This window comes from Bombyx mori, chromosome 13 (genome assembly GCF_030269925.1).
Source record: "Bombyx mori chromosome 13, ASM3026992v2".
Taxonomy (NCBI): domain Eukaryota; kingdom Metazoa; phylum Arthropoda; class Insecta; order Lepidoptera; family Bombycidae; genus Bombyx; species Bombyx mori.
Genome location: NC_085119.1, coordinates 12,271,850 through 12,295,880, shown reverse-complemented (window position 1 = coordinate 12,295,880; position 24,031 = coordinate 12,271,850). Strand labels below are relative to the sequence as shown.

The 24,031-nt window shown below is 35.6% G+C and overlaps 2 protein-coding genes and 1 long non-coding RNA gene across 19 annotated transcripts in view; 2 read left to right on the top strand and 1 right to left on the bottom strand.

The window, feature by feature from the left end:
- The first annotated feature begins 791 nt into the window (after positions 1-791).
- Positions 792-12,097, top strand: LOC101743264 (zinc finger protein ztf-16). Of its 2 annotated transcripts, none has more exons than XM_012691935.4 (7): positions 792-869; positions 1,403-1,528; positions 3,273-3,778; positions 5,513-5,811; positions 6,139-6,266; positions 6,877-7,050; positions 7,516-12,097. In XM_012691935.4, exons 2-7 carry the CDS (start codon positions 1,454-1,456, stop codon positions 7,753-7,755), a joined length of 1,422 nt encoding a protein of 473 aa, XP_012547389.2. In that variant the 5' UTR covers positions 792-869; positions 1,403-1,453; the 3' UTR covers positions 7,756-12,097. The 2 variants fall into 2 exon arrangements, with proteins under 2 accessions (XP_012547389.2, XP_004927794.2); XM_004927737.5 differs by having other exon boundaries at positions 853-1,122.
- Positions 12,098-13,295: 1,198 nt separating this feature from the next.
- Positions 13,296-24,031, top strand: part of LOC101743402 (liprin-beta-2) — a 39,380-nt gene continuing 28,644 nt past the window's right edge. For 3 of the 16 annotated variants that reach the window (XM_062671888.1, XM_012691825.4, XM_012691824.4), the window contains exons 1-2: positions 13,618-13,774; positions 21,360-21,553. In XM_062671888.1, the coding sequence (XP_062527872.1) occupies positions 13,756-13,774; positions 21,360-21,553 (213 nt within the window). In that variant the 5' untranslated portion in view covers positions 13,618-13,755. Of the gene's footprint in view, positions 13,595-13,617; positions 13,775-14,546; positions 14,769-19,128; positions 19,387-20,648; positions 20,872-21,359; positions 21,554-24,031 lie in introns of those variants that run through there. The other 13 variants (XM_062671887.1, XM_062671884.1, XM_062671883.1 and 10 more) reach the window with 12 other exon arrangements.
- LOC134200001 (uncharacterized) lies at positions 14,787-16,358 on the bottom strand. The gene is made up of 2 exons (XR_009974735.1): positions 16,111-16,358; positions 14,787-15,435 (listed from the first exon to the last, which is right to left on the bottom strand). It is a non-coding gene; the product is annotated as an uncharacterized LOC134200001 (long non-coding RNA).

Sequence of the window (24,031 nt, the reverse complement as noted above, 5' to 3'; positions counted from 1 at the left end):
CAGAGAAATTTAATTTTTTTCATCTCAATACGCTTGACTTTGTTTAAAATTTCTCTAATTCATTAAGTCTTCTAACAATAACTTGCTGTTTACAGGTTTACTTCTACCTTCTCTAGATTAAATATTATAATACCAATAGTTGGATACAAGACTGACATACATATGTGATTGATGCAACCCCCAACAATCGCTTGGTTTGACATGAATAGGAATTATAAAATCAATTTCTCTAAGTTCAGTGGTTTTACTATTTATTTTCAGCGGTACGAAAAGTCAAGTTAAGACAAACTACGAAGAAAAAAACAGTATATATAATTTTACAGCAATTGGTCTATTAATTTTCTCGCCGTATCTTCTCAATTGGTCGGGAATCGAAAGTCCTTCAGGCCTTCACACATTATTCTTTGATAAAAAAAGAAGTTTAGTAACAAACACACGCACCAAAGACTATGCACTAATATCGTAAACAGAAAAAATGGAATTATCCTTTATTGTGAAAAAATATTATTTAAAAACAAGGCCAAACTTTAGAATGAAATTTCTGTTTTAATCAACATTATTTAACAAAAAAAAAAACAAATATTTTACTATTACGTTGACATTATTTATTTATTAAAGAAATAATCAAACAATTAGATTCATTTAACCTTCAGGCTTTGATTATCAAAAGTACAAAACAAATTCAATTTGATGTACAATATGAATAAGACTGAACAAGCTGGCAACTTTTGGATCAGATGTCAGAGTTAAATAGAGATGGAGATAAGGGTGTATCGCTATGTGTGAAAGAGATGCAGCTTTGAGGGAATGACGTCCTTGCCATCTACTGTATTGCCAGAATCCAAAAGGCGCGAAGAAAAACATAGCAGGTGTGTGGATTTTATCAAAATGGTTTTGGTTATTAAATTTTAGTTTTAATTCAAAATAATCATTAAACATAGCTTTCATAAAAGCTTTTAGTCATCGTTTAATAATACAATAGAGATTTCATTGCATTCCACTAATTCGTGGATTTACAGTTATTCGCGTAACACGTATTTTGTGCATCGAACAGTGAATTAGGCCACATAGCGATCTCTCCCTAAAATACCGCTGTTCTGGTTGTCGACGTATCAAGATAATGTGAGTTTGTAATTTGTAGCTGTCTTTATGTCTAAATTGTTTGTAAACGAGATTTCCTTAACATAGGATACGCATTCGAGATGATAGATACGGTTTTAAAATAGTTAATCGCTAGTCGATAATTCGTATGTTTTCGTAAATGGGTCACCTCGCCATTCTTGTGAGAAACAACTTGTTTTCTGGTTTTCCCATAGTGTAACCCAACATTAATGTTTCATACATATCGGCGAGTTAATTTACGTGATGTTTACCACAGTTATGGTGTGTTTGTTTTTTTTAGTATAGTAAGGCGGGAGAGTGATGTTCTGGGAGGTCGCGGATTGGTATTGTGATGTCATCTAAAGGGGAAACAGAGGCCGATTCAGGCACGGTGTCGCCAAATTTGAACACGGAGAAAAATGAACCTGTGAGTGAAATTAAACTTCATTTTTAGTTTCTTACTACTACACCTTGTATTATAGTTGTCATTTAAACTTGACCTAATTATTTCTTAAGATCAGCTGTTTGTAGATTTCTAACCATGAGTTTTATTATTTAAATGCGCAGTGTGCTTAGTTCTGCCCAATTTAATATTTCTTAATCCTGAAATCAAGTTTTAAATGATTAACATTTGTGAAATTCTTTCAAAAATAATCAATTCTGCCAACTGTTTATTATTTGGTACTCGGTGTAGACTTAGTTATTTGCATCTAAGTGATAACAAAACAAAACTTGAGACATCTCTAATAAAATAAAAAACTTGAAACATCAGATAGTCATTTTCATTTAGTCAACACAACAGTGTCTTTCTTAGAATGGATGGAATAGTGTTCTGAATTGAGCTCTTAGAGATATACTTCATCCTTATAAAACAGCATTAATTAAGTGTGTTTTATTGTGTTATAAGTATGTATACATATAGATTGAAAGGTAGCAAAGGAAGAGAATGGAAATTAACATGATAATGATTAAATTTTACCAAGGCTTCAAAATTCTTGAACCTAATAAAAACTTATTAACACCAAGGGCCCTATTTCATCTGATTCTTAAACAAAATCAGCAGTCCAAGATAAATGAATTAAGTATATATACAAATAAGTTCCGCTGACCCTTTCTATAGACAACTATAAATTCTGTTTGGTTTTTTAAACTTTCTTTGCATGTCATAGTGTATGTGATTCACTAGCACTACAATTACAAATAGGTAGCATATTTGGTTGAACTAACTCTGCAGTATAAATAATAAATTTTCCTGGGAAATTAAAACTAAGATTTTTTAATAACATTGATCTTAATGAAAATTTTTTTATTTTATTTATTGCTGACATAGGTGGACGAGCTCACAGCCCACCTAGTGTTAAGTGGTTACTGGAGCCCATAGACATCAACAACGTAAATGCGCTATCATAAAATTGGTTTGTAGATCTTTAACTAACAACCCTTACCATTTGTTTCATTTGATTTGTTAGAATTTGTTAAAACTTGGACCTTATTATTTAATGTAGGTCTGATTGAACTAATGTTACAAAATCAACTTGAATGTTATATAAATTATCGTTATATTTTTTATAAATATATAAATAAAAAAAGAGTATTTTAAAACCACCCAAGAGAAAAATCAATTTGATTAAAAAGTAATACCACAGTATTTATAATAGATGTAGATACAAGTTTTCGATAGAAAAAGTGGCACTCTTAGGGAATCTAATTAATTCTAAACATAATTTATCATATTAAAATATGTTGTCTAACACAAAATGTATATTTGAATCAGAAAATGTAGAAAGTTATTGAACTAGATACATGATTGAGGATAATTAAGTTGAAACTTGTGCTCTTATTTTCACTTGTTTTTTTTTCATGTTCCAAAATGTTAGTGATATTCTGTAAAAACATTAACTGTTCATCACAATGATGACGATGATGATGGTAATCACGATAATGATTATTGAAACATTAGTTTTTGGATATCTTTTATGATGTAATATTTTATTTATATTTTATGTAATATTTTAAATACATGGAGTGCTTATAAAAAAAAACAAATGACAGTAAGTGGCAGGAAACTTGTTCATACAGAACCATTTAGATTAGCTACAGGCTACCTGCTTCAATTGTCTTGGTTGAATAATCTCAATCGGTTATAAACTTGTATTTTTGCCTGTTTCCAGGTTGCTACTGTCAGTAAAGAAACATCAAAAAGAGGTACTACTTTAAAATGTACCACTTGCAACAATTTTTCCACTTCGAGCGTTCGAACTTTATCCACACATATGGGCCAATGTTTCCCTGATAATAACAATGTGGCCGCTGCACAGAATACAGACACGCGTCCACATAGAAAAATATTCGAATGCGATGTGTGCAATATGAAGTTTTCAAATGGAGCTAACATGCGTCGACATAAAATGCGGCATACAGGGGTCAAACCGTACGAATGTCGCGTTTGTCAGAAAAGATTCTTCAGAAAAGATCATTTGGCCGAACATTTTACAACCCACACTAAAAGCTTGCCGTATCATTGCCCAATATGCAATAGAGGATTCCAGCGTCAAATTGCCATGCGTGCTCATTTCCAAAACGAACATGTCGGACAGCACGACCTCGTCAAAACTTGCCCTTTGTGTAGTTACCGCGCCCCGACCATGAAGAGTCTTCGAGTACATTTCTTAAACAGGTACATTGTATTTCTTTAAAATTAATGTTTGTATAGAATTACTAATACCACAATAATTGTAAATCATCTTTGGCACACTGGGGCTGTTTTAACCGAGTTCAATCAACAATCAGTAATTCACAAATGCAAGTTCTTGCCTCAGATTACAAGACACTAACAGCCTGGCCACGGGACATTCGCCGATGCGAATATTCGCGCGGTGCGAACGGCGAAGCGTCTAGCGACTAAAACAAGCGCATAGAAATGTACCTAACAAGCCACGCGCACCGGCGACCGGCGAAGCGACCGGCGAAATGTACCGAGCGAATCGCGCGATGCGGCGGGCGAGCAAAACAAATGCATGAATACGGACGGTGCAAGCCACGGAGTCGAGCGGTAGTCGCGGCGAATAGTACAGTGATTAAATGAGTTTAGTTGTTTTCGCCGCGAAAAATTAACGCCGAAATTTTTATATTTTTTATTTCTTTTTTATTTTATATTTTTAAAGTCGTCGTGGCCTAACGGACGTCCGGTGCAATCGTGTTGAGCGATGCACCGGTGTTCGAATACCAGGCGGGTACCAATTTTTGTAATGAAATATGTACTCAACAAATGTTCACGATTGATTTTCACGGTGAAGGAATAACATCGTGTAATAAAAATGAAATCCTCAAAATTATAATTTGCGTGATTACTGGTGGTAGGACCTCTTGTGAGTCCACACGGGTGGGTACTACCACCCTGCCTATTTCTGCCGTGAAGTAGTAATGCGTTTCGGTTTGAAGGGTGAGACAGCCATTATAACTATACTTGAGACCTTAGAACTTATATCTCAAGGTGGGTGGCGCATTTACGTTGTGGATGTCTATGGGTTCCAGTAACCACTTAACACAAGGTGGGCTGTGAGCTCGTCCACCCATCTAAGCAATAAAAAAAAATTAGCTGAAATACTAGCTAGACCAGCTATTTGGAAGTCTAGCCTCCCAAAGTATTTCTCGTACTTCTTGTGGAATTCTCCATCTATAGGTATACTCCGATTCTTATTCAAATCATGTACTTAACAATATTTTCCAAATAATAGGTTCTGAACCAAAATACTATTAATTTGTAAGCAATATCGACATAATTTCGATATAGACATTTCGCTGTCGGACTTCCTTACTAGTCGCGGCGGCGAACGTGAGTACCCGTGGCCTGCAAACGGTGCTGCGCGAATGGTCGCCTCGTCCACCGCTTCGCTGTTCGCCCCGCCGATCCCCGTGGCCAGGCCGTAACAGTATTGCATAATCGAGGGAGCCTTGACACTTAAATCATTCACTAAACTTTCCTGAATGAATCAGCCGTTAGGGTCGGTGATTCTATATAAACATAGGTTTTTGAAGAAACTTATACTTGCTACAATTTTAACATAAAAAAGCCATACATACTACCTGGAGCCACTGCGGTCATCCACAGTGCGTTTCCAAAGATCTTTTATGGCACATAGCATCAGGCTATGAAATGAGCTCCCCATCCTAATGTTTCCCGAGCACTGTGACATGTCCTTCTTCAAACAAGGCTTGTGGAGAGTACTAAGCGGTAGGCAGCGGCCTGGCATTGTTGAAGTCCATGGGCGACGATAAATACTTTTGGGGATGCTTAAACAACAAAGGGAAGATCTTCCACTGAGCATACGGCCCTTCAGGTGGGCCGTATGCTCGTCTGCTTACAAGGGCAATAAAAAAAAAACTTAAAGTGGTGAAATGTTGTTGGCAGACACGGCATAGATCTCGATAACCCCGGGCCCGGCAACAACTCGGTGTCGGTGCTGGCGGCGGGCATCGCGAACGCGGCGTACGGCGAGGGCTCCATGGACCCGAGCACCATGTCGGCGCTGGGCGCGCTGGGCTCCGGGCTGTCCGTGTCGGTGGCGGCCGCGTACTCCGACAGCGGCGACAGCAACGGCGCGCGCTCGCTCGACAACGCCACGCCGCCTATGCACTATCTCACCCCGCACGTCGAAATATCGATGGCCGACAACAACGAAACTTTCTCACCTGCTCAAAACCATTCCGGTATGTGTTTTTCCCAATTTAATTCCGTAACATAGTATTTTATTATTTGGTAGGACCTCTTGTGAGTCCGCGCGGGTAGGTACCACCGCCCTGCCTATTTCTGCCGTGAAGCAGTAATGCGTTTCGGTCTGAAGGGTAGGGCAGCCGTTGTAACTATACTGAGATCTTAGAACTTATATCTCAAGGAGGGTGGCGCATTTACGTTATAGATGTCTATGGCCTCCAGTAACCACTTAACACCAGATGGGCTGTGAACTCGTCCACCCATCTAAGCAATAAAAAAAAACTGCGTTACATAATAAATAAACGTGCTCTATATCATAACAGATTCTCGTGTTAACGGCGAGGGTCCCAGCTCTCCGCAATCAGGCGACAGCGCTATCGCCAGTAGCTCCCTCACCGCCGGCCTGCCTGCTAACATCACTCCCTCCATCACTCTCATACCCATCAAGCAGGTTCGTGATGTCAAAACTTTATTTGAAATTTATAAATGATTGTTTATCTATTACTAGCTGATGTCTGATGCGCATCGCTTCACCTAAAACAATCTACCATTTAACTAAATGAACGTTTAAATAAAATAAAACACTTTTTATTATTATTTATGATTTCTATTATTCTAATGGTTTTGCCAATATTGAACAAAAGCAAATAAACTTGCCAGTTGAATTCGAAATTCAAAAGTTCAAAATATAAAAATCACTGCCACCAGCGCCGCCTATCCGTTACTAATTTAACTACTGGGCACAACTACATATTATATTCTCTTATTTATACAGATATCAGATTCAATTTGATATTGTTCAAGGAAGAATTCGGTTCTTCTAAAAATTTAATTTCAAAAGATGAATTATGAATATTTTATTTAAATAACTAGCTGACCCGGCAGACTTCGTAGTGCCTTAATAGATAAATAAAAGACCTAAACTTTTGTATAAAATAAACTTAAAACAAATAAAAGGAATCCGTCCGACGGAGGACACATCAAAGGAAAAACAAAATTGTTATTTTTATTTAATTCCGTGCATTTTCATATTTATCTAGATTTTTTCTGATGAATCTTAGGAGCCAAACACGCAGGAGGAAGGTTCGGGCGACGGCGGCGGCGAGACCAACGGCGACAAGCGCGGCGTGTCGTCTAGTCTCTCGTCAATCATTAAAGTATCGCCCCTTAAAAGCTTACTCAGGGAAGATCTACGTCGCCGTATAACAGCCCGCGGCCGCGGGAACCGCTCTAACGTACGTATGAAGCTTCATTATAGCTCAGCTCTAATTTCTGCTAATAAACAACAACAACTCGTTTCTAAATAAATAGATTACTTTGAGCCTTACACCCACTTGCAAGATTCTTTTGAGGACACGAGCTCCACGATTCAGCTGCTGTTAAGCTGTTACCATAACTCTTAGATGTCAAAATGTGTATACGCCACCAGACTAAAAGACCATAATTAACTAAATGTATTAATTCTATCGAGGGGGGAAAAGTTATTCGGTTTAACATTTTTCTAACTCTACGGAAGAGCCATTTCAAGTTTAAAATTTGGAAAAAATATCGTAACAAAAAACTACTTTAACTGTAAACTTAATTGCGTTTCAAATAAAAATATCGAACTGTTGATACTAACACTAAATAACATGTTTAACCTTCAATCCTCGGTATGTATGTTTGAACGATTTTGAATAAATATTATTTTTATCGATCAGGGTTCCCGCGCGTCTCCTTCCGAGGGCGGCGTGATCACGTCGACATACGGCGACGCGGCGATGTTGCCGTCGTCGCTGGTGTGCACGTTCTGCTCCATAACGTTCCCGGACTCGACGCTGTACTTCCTGCACAAGGGCTGCCACTGCGACTCCAACCCGTGGAAGTGTAACATCTGCGGCGAGCAGTGCTGCAACGTATACGAGTTCAACTCTCACCTGTTAAGTAAGAGCCACCAATGACTGTTTGCTGGGGGGCCGTTCGATCACTGACTACTAGTTGATGATGCACTATTCCTATGCGATCTGACGCATAGACCCGTTAGCACTTCGAAGATACTTCACCGTTACTAGATACTAGAATGTTTTCTGTCTTTTCTTGTTAACGTTTTCTAATTCTTGTTAAGCACTGTTGAGTTGAAGTGCTTCGAATATGCTATACGCTAAACGTCCCCCCGAAGCTGTCTTATATAAAAGTGCAAATTATGTCGAGGTATATAGTATATATATATATATACGAGGTATTTTAGGGGTTATGATAGATAAATGCGCGAGGATATTTATATCGATATTTTAGTACTTAAATGGGTAAACGTTCATGGTAATTGTGTTAACTCTTAATACATTATCATGTTAAAAATATGACTTATGTTAAGACTCGAGAAAAGTATACATTCCAAATTGTAACCCGTACATTCCATAAAATAATGAGATTGACATTTGAATCGTTAAAATCTTTGGCGGGGAATGAAGTGGCTACCTACTTAAAAGTTATCATAAAGAAGATATATTTTTATTTATTGTTTATCTTGCAGTACTCAGCTGCACTTAACCGTAATCTAAAATCAAATTAAGAGTATTTTGGTGCGATAGTGAATTATACAAATGTTTATTATAACTTAAATGGAGAAGAGTGTACAAATTAATATATTTTTACATTTCGCTGTTGACAATTTTATGGGAGGCAAAGCCTGCATATCCGTGATTATTTAATTATTGTGATCATGTACAGACGGGAATTATAAATTCTATATTCCATTTTATTTCTTGTTAAAAAATGCATTTGATGCAAGTCCACGACTAATACTTAATGTACAAGTTTATTTTTTGTTATTTTTATTTATTTAATCTTCTAAATTGCGAGCTAGTTTTAAATTTTCTTTATGTACTTAAAAACTATTTTATGGTGCAAATAATGATTATATGAAGATCATATGCTAGAAAAAAGAATTGGAATTATACCACGAACTTGCTCAATATCGCTCAAGTATAGAGCATTTTGAGTTTTCTTTTCGCACAAAAAGCATAATACACAGGTAATATATAATAATATGATTCTTGTGCCGCAATTAATGCTCCCTCGGCAAATCGAGTGCTATTATTAGGTGCCTTCTCATTTCAATGTTACCATGTCACGTTGTACTGTTGAAAATTTTATTTTAAAATTAATTTATATTACTTTTTTTGTGTTCAATTAAATTTGATGAAGCTATGAACTATGGTTCATCAATCAAACTATGAATATGCTCTTGGTTTTTCACCCTAAATTATTATCTAATTTCTAATTTAACTTTTTATTTAAATTTATTATTCTCTTCAAACCAACCTATGATGGAGATTTTAATGTGTAAAACGAAGCCTTTAAAAAGGAATTAAATATGAGAATGTGCTCAACATATAAGTGAATTAGTCGAATACTATTACGAAACTACTTAAATATAACCATATCATTACGAAAAATACAAACAAAGAAACAAATTATTCAGGCCCATTACATCAATTAAAAATGTTCAATTATATATATTATATAATTAATAAGTATAGATTAATTGATAGATTTATAGGGTACCCATTTTATTTTATTATAATGCATTCCATGTTTTAACTAATTGGTAATTCCGTTCCACTACTGTTCTTTTTACCTGAATGAGACATTCCTTTAGCTATTAAGTACTTAATATTCGGTTGTGGTCTTGCCTGATAAGTTATCGAAAATGTCCTTAGATGAAACTGAAATTATGTTTACCAACGAAAGTTTGAGTTTTGTTTTGTTAGTTACAATGGTACTAGGTATAAGGCGCGGCAACGCTACGTGGACCGAGTGAGTTACCTGAACATAGCAACACTTGTTTATATTTTAATTTATACATCACTAGATTTTAATCGCCAAAAATAAAATAATACATTAGCGGTCGCATGTTGTAAATGTGTCAATTTTTTTTTTTGTACTGATTCTGATAGCCTTAATAGGCTATTTCAGCTTCTCCTTCACGTGTAGATGAGCTCTCGGGGCTCAAACCCGGAGTGTTGCTAACACTAGCCTAGCAAGATCAGTGCTTCACTGAATCTACCACCGGATCGGAAACGTGACCCACTGAGAAGATCAGACGAGAAACCAAGTGGGCTGTGTCTATGGGTCAAATCTGTGATCACCTCGCGAACTATTAATATGATACCGTGATAAAATTGTGAACACGATAGTGGGCCACATGATTTGTTTACAACCTATATATAACCAATAATTAGTAGTATTTTTTATTTATTTTTGTTTCGATTATAAAGAAAGCATTTAGTATTGGTTGTAGATAGAGAACAGTATTTTTCTTTTGGTAATTAAAAAAATAGTGGTGTATGTATAGATTCTTATTTTATGACTGTTTCATTGTTGTTTAATTTAAAAAAACTGGGATGTTATTGTTGGTCCCTGCCCGTTGCGCCGCGTTTTAAATGTAAGACTAGGTGTACATGAGCTATTATTAATCGGTAACCCCACTGGGCGCCTTGACTTAATCCGTCCATATCTAATGATAGATATTGCCTTAAAATATTTATAGAGTAATATATTTTATAGATTTTAGAGATTAATATTAAGAGAATATCTAATTATAAAGTGTTTTCAGAATTGCAGAGGTTTAAATAACGTAGTTATATTTATTTATCTTTATTGTGATCTGTGCTATCGATAAATCAACTTTGACAAGACACAAAACTATAAAGTTAGAATATATTATTAATTTTATTAGCTTTGCTATTATTTTCTATAGTCAAATATTTTATTCTAACAATTTATTAACGGCATATAAAAAGTTAAATCTCTAAAAACAGTTTTGTGATTATTCTTGTGTAGAGCAATTGATTTATTGATAGAACCATGAGCACTTTGTTGATTGTTGCAGTTTAAATAATTTTCATGAATAAAACGAATTATTTTTTTATTTATAAATTAATGAAAAAATCATTGTTTTCGGAAAGTATTTTAAATTCCACAAATCCGAACAATTTCATTATTATTATAGTTCTTGAAATAATCCTCTTTCTGAAATGAATCCTATTCAGAAATATTCAGTAAGAAACTGTGTGGTAAAAACCTACTTCAAACACCGTCCGTAAAATTCATTTTAATAAAAAAAAAATACTTTTAGCTTAGAACCCTCACTTTAATACCAAAACACAGTTTACCAACATGTAATTATGGCTTAAGTTGTTATATTATTATATGTTTTATGATGTTTAAGATAGACGAATTAATAAAATTTAAAAGCAATGTAACCTTAGGAAGACAGGAAATGATATTTTGCTGTTACATTTATTTCATCAGTTTAAGTGATTAACTTATATTAATATTTAAAAGTTGTCGTAAATAACGTGTTTGACTCATGAGTGATAGTTACTATATCAAATTTAGCAATTTGTGCCTTAGATCAATAGATTTGAAAGATTCTTTAGATGTGTGTGTTTTCACAATATATCTAATATACACTAAATTATTTTTGTCATATTGTTTATTTACAAATGAAATTAAAAAGTACGTAAGGGAACAATTACTGAAACTATAAGTGTCATATTGTACTACCTCAACACAAACGAATAATATTGTCCATTTGCTAAACTAAACATATAAATACTTATCGTATTGGCACCGCAGTGTAAAGCGAAGTCGGTGGACGCTCCGCGTCAAAAAAGGTCGATAACTTTTTTTTCTCCTACCTATGCTGATAGCCTTGAGAGGCTATATCAGCTTAGCCCTAACGTGTAGGTGAGCTCACAGGGCTGTTGCTAACACTGGCCCTAGTAAGAACAGTGCTTCTCAGAATCTACCACCGGATCGGAAACGCGATCCACTGAGAAGGTCCGGCGAGAAACTCGGTGAGTTGTGTTTATGGGTTAATTCGCTCGTCGAGCCCTTCGCCGCAAGCGACGGGTTCGACGAGGACGGTGATCGGGACCGATAACTTCGTGCATCTTATTTTGTATGCTGTTACATTGCGTACAGTGCAATGAAAGGAAAATTTATCGCGCGAAGTTATTATGGCGTGCCAGCGCCACCTGTCTTCGTTTTCAGGAATGGTTCCCTTACACCCAATAACAATGTTTTAATGTATACAAAACGAAAATATATGGCTGTTTGCTTGTTTTATGATAAAGTTTATTTGCAGTTGAATTAAGATTGTTGAAGTCGTTACGATGATGTGCGATTAGTTAAATGAATGGTACTTATTACCAAGTAAGTAGTTCTATTTATTTTACTTTGTAATAATTTGGTAAAGGGTCTAATGAAACATTAATAAACTATGACAAATACAAATGGATTTTATTGTAGACTAAAGCCAGAAAGATATGTGAAATTGTTTTTAAATGATCCCGTGGGAAAAAAAAACATTTTCCATCGCACCAACCTTTATCTAAGCAGAGCTTATTCCTACTACCTCAAACTTCTTTGTTCATCCATAATTTACCTACGCGTGATTTGTCTGGTAGGAACTATTGCCTTGCCAGATATTTTCGAAGCACTACAACTGCTCAATCGAAGTATAAAAAGTGTCCTCAGTGTTTGATCGTGTCCATGAGCGATGGTGACCACTCACAAGCATTTGGAGCATATCTGTCTTTGAAGACCTTATTTATATGTCAAATAATGCAGGTTTATAAATATTTAAATAGTGTTCTTTTTCGTACTAGTCTTCTAAATTGGATGGAACTAAGTACATAGTTGAATTATTCACAGCTCTGCCGCACCTCAAATTTGGTTTTTTTTATTGCTTAGATGGGTGGACGAGCTCACAGCCCACCTGGTGTTAAGTGGTGAAAACAACTAATACTACGATGCTATTGAAGAGTTTCCTAAGTGGAATCTAGGTACTCCTTCTCTTATACTTTTTAATACTCTGACTTATGATATTTATGCTGTCACACCAGCAGTTTCCTGGTGTAGCTACCCTATGATTTTTACTAGTTTTGTATGAGTCAGGCTACCCCTCCAGTGATCTATAGCTCATAGCTTTCTAATCTAAAGAAAAATTATCATTGATACACAGAAAATTATCATTCTAAGGGATTCTCGCTTTACAGATTTGGACTCCAAAAGAATCTAATCATTTATCATAAATGTACTAGATAAAAGTGTAATTTTATCTTGATTTTTATAGATCTACTTTCCTAGTTACCTATTGTACAAAATTGATTTTCAATTAATTAGCTTGTAAATTAACTGATGAGCACAGAGTAAACGAAATTCACATACTTCTGTTTATAAATCTGGCCACTACAGAGAATTTCTTGTTAGATTCAATATTTTTGTTAAGAATATTAGATATTCTGGATCTGAGTGTTTTAGAGTTTCAATTGTCATTTGGAATAATTGCATGTGTGAGCTGGAACATTTTAAGAGAAGTTAACTAGAAGATAAGATAATATAGGTAAGATAAAAAAAAATCTTTATTTTTACGATCCCATTAAAAATAATGCCACACAACTTATTTTTTGGTCTTTAATTACACTGACATAAATGGCCAAAAGGTTTCTGCCACTGCCCACCAAATTAAAAACTCTAAAGTTTGTGCCTGTCAAAGTTTTGTTGACAAAAACTTTACTCTTTTGAATTTTTGTTATATTTTAAAAAATTATAACCATATTAAATGGTAAATAGTTGTTTTTTCTTGTTTTCATTCAAAATCACTGTTTGAATTAGTTAAAATGGGTAAAAAAACCGAGGTCGACAGTGATAACAACCCAACTTCTTCGGATTCGGATCCTGCAAAGTTGTTAGAAGCAGCACTGCTTCAAATGGATGGTATTATTGCGGGTAAGCTTTAACTTACTACCTACTTATTAGTTGTTATCAACATTAATAAAAAAGTTACTGATATCCAGTAATCCGCGGAGTTTATGCTCTGCTGAACATTAAGGTTTTGGAGGCCTAATTATTATCACATGTAATATTTTTATACATAAAGTAAAAGGAAGATGAACTCTCAGTTGGCAGGTAAGAAATTATAATTTAGAATGATAAGGAACATACATTTTTAAACTTTCCACAGCACAAGGTGTTTGCTTTAATGTACATAAATTATATAATGTATAACTTTCCAAATAAGTAACCAAAAATGTGTTCAGCAGTTATGAATTTATTATAGAACTTTTCTGCCAATATACAGCTTACCTAGTGTAACTCCATTAACCATGAAACCAAGTTATCACAAGATTTGAAGTTGTCCATGACCACAAAAACTGTGAACGGTTCAAAATAAACAGAAAACAACAAACACAAGAAAAAACAAAAAAAATGTTTTCAAATATATAAGTAAAAACTAACAGGGCCCATTGTAATGTATGTGCGCTGTATATATGAGTGTGGGTCGTGATTCTGATCTGGTGTTAGATTCTGCGTAGCACTGCTCTTGCTAGGGCTAGTGTTAATAAAGTTGAACCTGTGAGTTTATCTAATTGGATTGGAAGAAAAACACATTACTTTTATTGGTATAAATTGTTTGAGTGTGTAGTACTTAGTGTAGTGTTATGAAAAAAAAAAACACTCATCTAATCTATAGGGCTGAAACAGTATATATTTATAGAACAAAATTAAAGTAACGAAACTGAGTGTTTTTTTTTCAAAATGAAACAGTAACATGTTTCGGAACTAAATAAAAATCAGCCAGTGCAAGGTTGTTTGATAATAAAAATGTATTTTAAAATGATAAAGGCAAACAAAAAAGTTACATATCTCAGATTGCTTATCTTACATAAAATCTTGAGTATTGGTAGTTCATATGAAAGAAAAGGTTGATATAATAAAGGTTTAAATTTATTTTGGGTAATAGGTTTAAATTTTATATATCATCTCTGCCTGTGCTAGAATCATATAATTAAGTGTAATATTATGTTATTATGTTTTATGTAATTATGTTTTCATGTGTGAAAGTTGTGAGTCAAAGGTTAATGAACAACAATGTATACAGCTCACTCATATGTGAGCCAAAGTGAGTACAAAACTACAATTATTATTAAAACTTTTATTAGGTTGAATGCCTGTTTGAGATTTAAAATAAGATCGAACAATATATAAGATATACTCAGTTTTGGTCTATTCTCTCAAAATTGTAGCCAGAGTAGTGTCATTTCGTCAACTCTCTTCTGACGTTTTAGGTACTTACCGAAGTTCTCATGTTTGGCTTGTATGTTCATGTTATTATGAAGTTTTGTAACTACTTAATACTAAGTAGTCATGTCTGTCGCAATATAGTCTCTATGTACAGCAAGATAAAATTCCGACTTGATGCAGGTGCTCACGAAGCATGGTTGCGTTGTTGAGTATGTGTAGTGTGTTGTCGAGAGCCAACGCCGCAGTGTTACCGCTACAGCAGTTAACTCATAGACACAGTCCACTGAGTTTCTCACCGGATCTTCTCAGGGGGTCGCGATTGCGATCCGGTAGTAGATTATGCTAAGTAGTGATCTTGCTAGGGCTAGTGTTGGCAAATTCTCACAGGTTGAGCCCGTGAGCTTACCTACCCGCCCGGGCTTAACTGGAATAGCCTCTTAGGCTACCAAGGGCATCAATAGTCACTGTAACATCCACTGTAGTACAGTAAACGCTAGTTGGTTTTAGCTTACTTCAACTTCCGCAAGCGGTGACATCGCGACTCACTACAAAAAAAGATGGGTAATTGTTGCATTTAATAAAGTACCACCGGCTGATCGGGCGACAACGAAAATTGATAAAAGCCTGAGTTTGTACCATGAAATTGAAATAAGATTCATAAAACTGAAAAAAGATGTAGGAATATTACATAGAAAATCCTTTTACGCTTACAACGGTAATAAGATTTACAGTAAATACAGCACGGACATCATTAAGAAACGAATTTCTCAAGTCGCACACAATGCAGAGGCTGTTAAGGGGCGTCCACGCTGGGACGAAAACAGAAATATTTAGTATTCAATATCTGTTAAATTACTATTCTGAGACTGACTGACACATCAATGCTCAATCCAACCACTGGACATTGAAACTTGAAGCTTTAGTGTATTCTTAAAGTGACCGAAGTATATATTTAGGTACATTAGGGGATGTTTTTCTATATTCCGCCCATAAGACGTTAATATAAAGGCTTAAAAAAACGCACAGTGTACTTGTTGTAGAAAAGGCGACCAAGTCGATTATTAAATCCCGCAGGTAAGATATATATCCATAAATTGTGCTAAGGAATTATAAATCTAACATGTATTTATCAAGACCAACTTTCACGTCATCATGATTTCATCCAGACATCGTGTAATAAAAAAATAAACTAACAAAATAGGAAATTCTGAAACATCTACCTCATGTCTTAACGGTGGCGGCATTGACGTTTTTATTTCTTCCGTAACCATTTTACAAAAGGTGGATGATGAGGTCGTTCACACATCCAGTAAAACAAAAACATGTAAAGGATATGGACGTCTCCTGAAGTGTGGAATTTATCTCTTTGATTGAATCGAATGCTTTATTCAGCCGAAAGGCAAACTGCTGACATTGAAAACTGACAACTGTAATTTTATATCAGGATTTGGGATACCACCGCTTATCAGGCAGATCAACCTTTTTGTTGCTTTCGTTCTCTGTCAGAGGTGACGATTACAATACTTAGTAAAGATTAGGACATGTGTTTCCAAAGTTGTTCATTCCTTTGTAGAGCTCATTCATCATTAGGCAGCTACTTCGCTGTACGTCTGGCCTTGCAGATCTGTATGAGCGACAGCGACTGCTTACCAACGCATGGGCTCTATGCTACAAAGGCAATAAAAACAGTACACAATGGGATTTCTGAGAAATTTAAAGGGCGCTACGTGAACATGTCTTTAGGGGTGTACACGGAGAGGGTGCAAACTGTTGAACGGAGGGTGGCGCGGCGCCAGTCGGTCGACATTCGCAGGCCGTCCGGACGCTTCGATGTCTGTGTGACTACTGCGCACGCGTCAGAAACTCAGATTGAATTCGCGGTTTTCTCACCCTCAACTTGCCTCGCTCACGTGCAGTAGAAAAGTCCTAACTTTTTACTGTAACGTTTATGGTAGCGCTGTTTTAGAGTATACGGGAAAACCGATTGCGCTTTTTTTTGGTATTTTGGTAATGAAGATAACTAAAATAGTTGTCGTCATAAGTTTTTAAGATAAAACCTGCTTGGCATTTCTTAGGACTAATGTGTACAATACTAGAGCCAACGGAATTTATTAATTTATTGACCAGTAAATCAATAAAATCACTAGGCGTAGAAATGGAGTTGCGAACTCTGCAGAGTGGGTCTCTTAACGGAGCGAATAAAGGGGGCTTAATTTAGTACAAATTTAGTAATTAAGTTTACGTGTTCACTGCAAAGGACACCTTTGTCATGGCGCTGCAATGCCAAAAACTACTTCTGCAGCCTTGCGAGAGTATTGGAAACATTGCAGTCAATATTCGGGAATTGTTCAGTATCGGAGTAATTTGGATTTTAAAGCCAAGTTGGTTTATAAAATATTGGACAAAGATCTTTCTTTTATAATGCATAAGTCTGGCTTCGCGTGGAGAACAGTTCTGATCTCCGAGCCGGGTCCTATAACTAGGTACCTAACCTTTGATTCCATACAGAAGAGGGTCGTTCGCCTTGTCGATAATCCCGATCTCGCGAGTCGTTCGTAACCTTGCGGGTTTTACAGTACTGTGGGAATTGTCTGAGACGATCCTTTTATCTCTATTTTATTTTAGTTTACCTATACCAGCTGGAACCAAGACATTCATCTACCCTTCGATTCCAGAAATCTTTTTTGCCACGCACCACCCTGCCCCAGAATGAACTCCCCTCAATAATGCTTCCTGAGTTGTACAACATGTTTTCAAAGGGTACTTGAAAAGCCTCTGGTATTGCCAGTGTCCATGATTGTCGGTAATAATTTCCCAGCAGGTAGCATACGGTCCACATATAACGATCAACGTATAATTATGTACAAATGATCACATTTTTATTTTTAAACCATTTTATTATGCACTTACAGCTTTGTTTTAAATAATATTATGTAACACAAAGATTAACACTTGATTTCATTCTTGATCAGTTCTAAATCAATCCAATTAATCTTATCACGTCGTAATGTAATTAAAAATGCTTTGCTAAGAAAGATTTTGCTCATCTACCTGCAGCGACAATTTCCCATTAATTGTAATCCGTATCCTTGATAGCAATAAAAAACAGAAAATAAGTATATTATTCCGAAATAGTACCTAAAAGTGTTAATTACATTTTTTACACACATAGGTATTAATTACATTACATAAAAACCAACAAATCCAGTTTCTTCTGGAAATCTAAGAAAAATAAATTACCCATCATCGTCGAGGGTAAACCGTAAAAGGAGCATTTTCTTATTGTAATGAACATCGGAATTTAATCTTGGCTGGAACTCGTCAAGATTAAATTTTAAAGGCGTTTCTTATCATGGGAATTTTCGTTATTCAAATATTTGCCTATATTCTTTTGTGAAAACTGATTTATATTATTCGTCGCATTGTAGGACTCCGAAACTAACTACGTATTATATTAATAATAGTAATAAAAAAAACGTTTGAGAAACATCCAAATCATTCTAAATTATCTGTCTGGCTGTCATGTAAGAGTATTTATTACTTTCCACATTAAAAAGTCCAGACTTACCTAACAAACGGTCTTCCCCAGACTTCTAGTATGACGTGTTTCATTTATTTTTGCGAACGAGGGAAGAGAATATTCCCGTTATTACCATTCTGGCCGCGTCTACACTATCTATCTAGCTACTGAACGTACGTGTTGTGGGCTCAACAGGTACTATTGTAATAGCACCACGTTCGGAATACTCATCGTTCAGTGAGCCTGACCCATTTGATTCCTTTGTTAGATATATCCCCGTCTATAATTGAGCCGAAGCTGTTTTGAATATTATATTCCTTTGAAATGTAATTTGCTGATTCTGTGCAAATGCTTTCGTAATTTAAAATTTCCTATTACTTGATCGTATATATTTTAGATGGTTTTATTTTAATGTAGAGCGATTAAATTTCGATGTTAAACAAGTACCATCTTGGTATGAAACATCTTATTGCTGGTAATACTCGTTTGTGATTATAATTTGCAAATGCTTTTGTAATTTAAAATTTCCTATTACTTGATCGTATATATTTTAGATGGTTTTATTTTAATGTAGAGCGATTAAATTTCGATGTTAAACAAGTACCATCTTGGTATGAAACATCTTATTGCTGGTAATACTCGTTTGTGATTATAATTGAATATGATATACTCTGCTATACGCGCTAGACCCAACAATAGGGACATTAAAAGCGGCAAAATCCATTCAAGAGTTGTTTAAATTGAAAAAAACAGCGTAGAACACTTGAGAAATTGTGATAGTGATATGAGAGATCACGAATAGTGTTGTATATTTTCTTTAAGTGATGATTTTTTTAATTCGTTTCGAAAAAACCACATGAAGCCATGCCCGGCTGTTGGCACCTCCCGGAACACGTGACTCGCTGGTGGTTACTGGACGTCTGCTCTCAACGCCTCTTCGGTGATGCGGACGTTGCGGATTCGCAAATACCACAACGTGCGTAAATAAGTTCTATTTTCAATCTACAAACACACGATACGTCTGCTTAACACAGTGCAATTGTAAATTCGTATCCGGAATTTTTCTTCTTAACAATATTGATTATTTATATTTTTTCGAAGTTTGTATCGGTATGTCATCACGTTATAATTATATATAAATAAATTATAGGCCTTGTAGAAAGCGTTTCAAAGACATTGAAGAAACTAAAGCATGGAAACAAAAGAAAGCTAAAATACACATTCTAATTCGTCATAAAGGTTATCAAAATAATAAAACATAATCTATATATAAATACGTGAAGCAAAAACTTTGTATCCCTTTTTACGAAAATTGCGCGCACGTAGGAGTATGAAATTTTTCATACTTATAGAGAATATAGAGAAGGAGTGCAGAATGTTAATATTTTTGTAAAGTATGCATAAAAATATATTAAATCAATAAAAAAAACACACTACCATGTATTTGACACACACACACACACACACACACACACACACGCATGTATACTATTTGTTTATTGTCAAACTTTTCTTATTGCTTATAGTCTGGTCAAATTGAGAATAGATTAAATATTGTTTCTCTTTATTAATATTGGTCTAACTAAAGTGTAGTCTTGGCGAAATCTGTGGTTAGAGGAGTTTAATAGTCTTTGACAATAGAACCATAATAATGTTCAAACTTATAATTTCAATTAATTATAGTCGAATTTCGACTACCGCGGGACTACGAATAAATACATCGATTTTGTTAACTAACCTACACACCTATAGTAAACTGGAAATTAATAAGCAGCTAATTTTCGGGTAGATTTTTTTATAAAAACGTTGACCTTTTTAGCCACGCCAACGGAGCATAAAACGTATCGCTACGTAGGACTGTAATGATGCAGCAGATGATGAAGAATTTTTTTGTGCTCGTAGGCGCGTCATTGTTCCTCGGCGGATGCAATTCGCTCGGTCCCCGCGCAATTTGCTCGAGTGGAGTAATTTCGTAGAGATTTGTGTCGTTCCCCATCGTATACTGGATACGTCAACTATTTATGAATGAAATTCTTGTTATCTACATAGACCTTATAGCATAATTTCTTCAGAGCGTTCCATTCGATTACTACATGATGGGCATGCAAAATAATGTCCATCGAAGCATTACCGAAGATCGGATAACATTAGTCATTTCCGTTATGTGATACCTGTATTTCGATATGGTTGACAATCTTAGTTACCTTAACGCATTCCACGTAATCTGGTGTTTAGTCGATGGTTTTACACGCAAACGCGAGCAACTTTTACGTGAAGATAAATCATCGTTTGAGATATTTCTATCAAAATTTGTTTGTTCAACAAAATTAGCATCCGATTTGGAGTTATGGATTCGTTAAAATCCACTGTTGAAATAAGATATATATTTTTTGGAATATACTTCATCCAAATTTAAGTATCTTTACTTGAGCCAATGAAGTAATGCAACGTTTACTGACTAGTAAGTTATCCTATCATTTGTCTGTTTGTAAATTATACTTGTTTGAAATAAAACGAAACGTTCACGTAATGTAAGATTTATTTTATTATTATAATTCGTTATAAAAAGTAACAATTTCAAACCTTTATAATAATAAAATATCCTTAATCGCTTGGATCTGTGAGGATAGTTAAATTAATATTAATCTGCTCTTAGAATCTATGTTCTTCCACATCATTGCTCCGCTTTGTTGAGCGCTGTGTTCACTAGCAGACGTTTTCAAATAATATCTCTTGCCAAGAACAGGGTTTTGACTTGGGCCGCTTCATATCCTGACTTTGTTTTAATCTTAACCGATATTTGAATACTAACATAACATACGATGACCGAAATACTGTGGGACAACTATTAGTTTACTTTTTGAGTCTATGTTTTGTCTTATTCAGGGTCAATCTGATGTAGGTACATCTAATCAATAGGCGTTACATGATTTATGTTTGATGATGCAGAGGCCGGTGGGACGGGTACCAGTGGGTCTACAACTAGTGGTCCTGGTCGCGCAGCCAGAGCAAGAGCCTTAGAGTTGGCTCAGCAACTCGCGTCGTCACTCCAGCACGCCGTTCCACCACCACCTCGGCCCGACTTCACTACAGCCAGTGCTATACTCAGATGGCTTCAACAGAACAACAACAATGTTGCATTGGTAAGTATTTTTTTGAAGTGAAACTTCTTTAGAATCGTCGTGGTTTCAAACTCGATGAAACGAAATGAAACGAAACGAAAAAATAAGTGTGCCGTGATTGGCTTGCGGAAGCGGCTCCGAGCGGCACCGAAAAATCACGAAGCGCTCCACACGGTCTCGCGTCCCCGACTAGTTCAGTGTGTTTTTGACGTCCGTGCATGCTGTCGTGGCTCTCGGAGTGCCCTGAGATACTTTATTTCTATTTAGTTTGTTATTAACAGACTTCGCTGCATGTAAATTCAACAATTCCTGAATTGCGGTGAGGAGATGTTACACAGTTGATAGACGTTCTCGTATTTCTGTTGCTAAATCATACTTACCTGGCGTACGGATACCATGATCATGCAGGCGGTTACCCCAGGGTGAGGCTGCTCCATTGCACTGCGGAGTGGTTGACCCTTGCGATTATTTTTATAAGTTTCACTTCTACCATGTATGACTTGCACATACACACATTTTTATTTATCAAACCGACCGATTCTATGTTGAGTTTTTCATCCGAGCAAATGTAAATCCGCACCATTAACTTTAAGTGAACTACGTAGTAACAGTAGTTTAACGTTGTGCTTTAACGTTTGTAGGTTTATTTTAATTTGAGTTCAGAAATATACGGATAAAATTGCTGGGTTCATGTGAGAGCGTAAAACGTTATTCTCATTGAACAATAAAACGGAACAACAACGGAAGATTTTCCATGTTTACGAGAAATACACAGTAGGCATCTACTTCGTATAAGTGACCTATTTACAATGAACGTTAACTATTTCTCCATAATATTTGATGACAAATATAGCATGTGCGCCCATCCATAATAACGATAGCCTACACGTCCTTACGGATCCATCAGATCCACTAACCATTGATTTGACGATTTTAGCTCTAACACTAGAAGCAGGTTTAAGGACTATGGTAACCGTACTAATCAACCTAACATAAAAAACAGAAACATAAACATCAGCTCGCTGAGTTTCTCGCCGAATCTTTTCAGTGGGTCGCGATTCCGAATCGGTAGTAGATCCATTCGCGAAGCAGCTACTCTTGAGTTGTTAGGTCTCTTTTGGAGGCGCTCGGGTAGCTGTTAGCAAATCCCACCCATCCTGGCTGAGCCCTTGCTCGCCCGCCTGTCCTGGTGAAACTGGAAAGGCCCCCGGGCCACCAATCCCTTAATCATAAAAAAACAATATGCTTAGTAAAGAATAAGAAGAAAACATACATCGCAAGTACATATGCATTTATTTTATTTGTTGTTTCGTTGTGGGCTGCCTACGGGGTGTTGTTACTGTGTGCTTGTTATGTTTTGTATTCGGGTTCACAATTTAATTTGATTTTTGTTTTGTTTTTTTCTTAAATTTTTATAATTTACTAGTTTTACTCATTTATACCATGTTCTAAGTATGTACACACGTAATTAGCCTTCATTCCCGCAAAGAACCAAGGGGAAACGGGGGTGACTGAAAATCAGCGCTGTTCGATTTATCAACCCCGAACAGCAATAGCTGAGCCACCTCCTTTTGCCTATTTCTCTTTTTTTTTTCTTTTCTTTTATTTGTATTCCATTTTATTTTCTGTGATGTGAAAGGCAATAAATGATTTTTATTATTATTATTATTATTATATGCGATATTACGCCGAGAGCAAAATTGTTAAATGAAATAAATTCAAAGTGTCATAATTAGCACAATAAATATTATTCCTCAGGTGCTCTTTAAAGCCCTCGAAAGGCAGGGCCCTAGCAAGGCTTACGTTTTAAAATCTACCGCTCGTAAAAGCCTTTGAGGGATCTAATTGCACACCCTTGGTACGTTGTATACCAGCTCATGTGAATTCATACGAAATAAGCGCGCCTTGTTAACCACGTTTTTGAGAGTTATGCGTTTTCCACTACGCAATAAATTTCCTGAACTATATTCTTAATTATCTTCATCAAACTTAGTATTTCGTAGTATATTTGCCATTAGTGAAATCACAGAAATTAAAATTAAGTAGATCAACGCATAAGACACGAATAAGACATCTTTTGAAGTGGTCCCATTGTAAGTGTCACCCACCTTGAGCCATGACGTCTTAAGTCTCAATAGTATAATATAACGAATGTAGTAAGCTCACAAGTCGCCCTACCGCCAATATCAATAAAAAATAAAAAAAATCTGAATATATGATCGCAATGTATAAGCGCCAATATTCGAACCATTTTTAAAATAGTCGAGACACTTTTCAGCTGAAAGTTGAATTGCGTCTACCAGTATTTCAATCAATTGGATTCCACTTAATCCACGGCTTCAGTAACCTGAAGGCTAATCGAATTTCTTACGATTTAATAGATATATTCTAATCTTATAAAAAATGAACGTTGAGATGGCTCTTGGCAAAATTAAATATTGGTATTATATTTGTTAGTTATATGTTTGTTATATATATGATAATCTCTCGTTTTTTGAA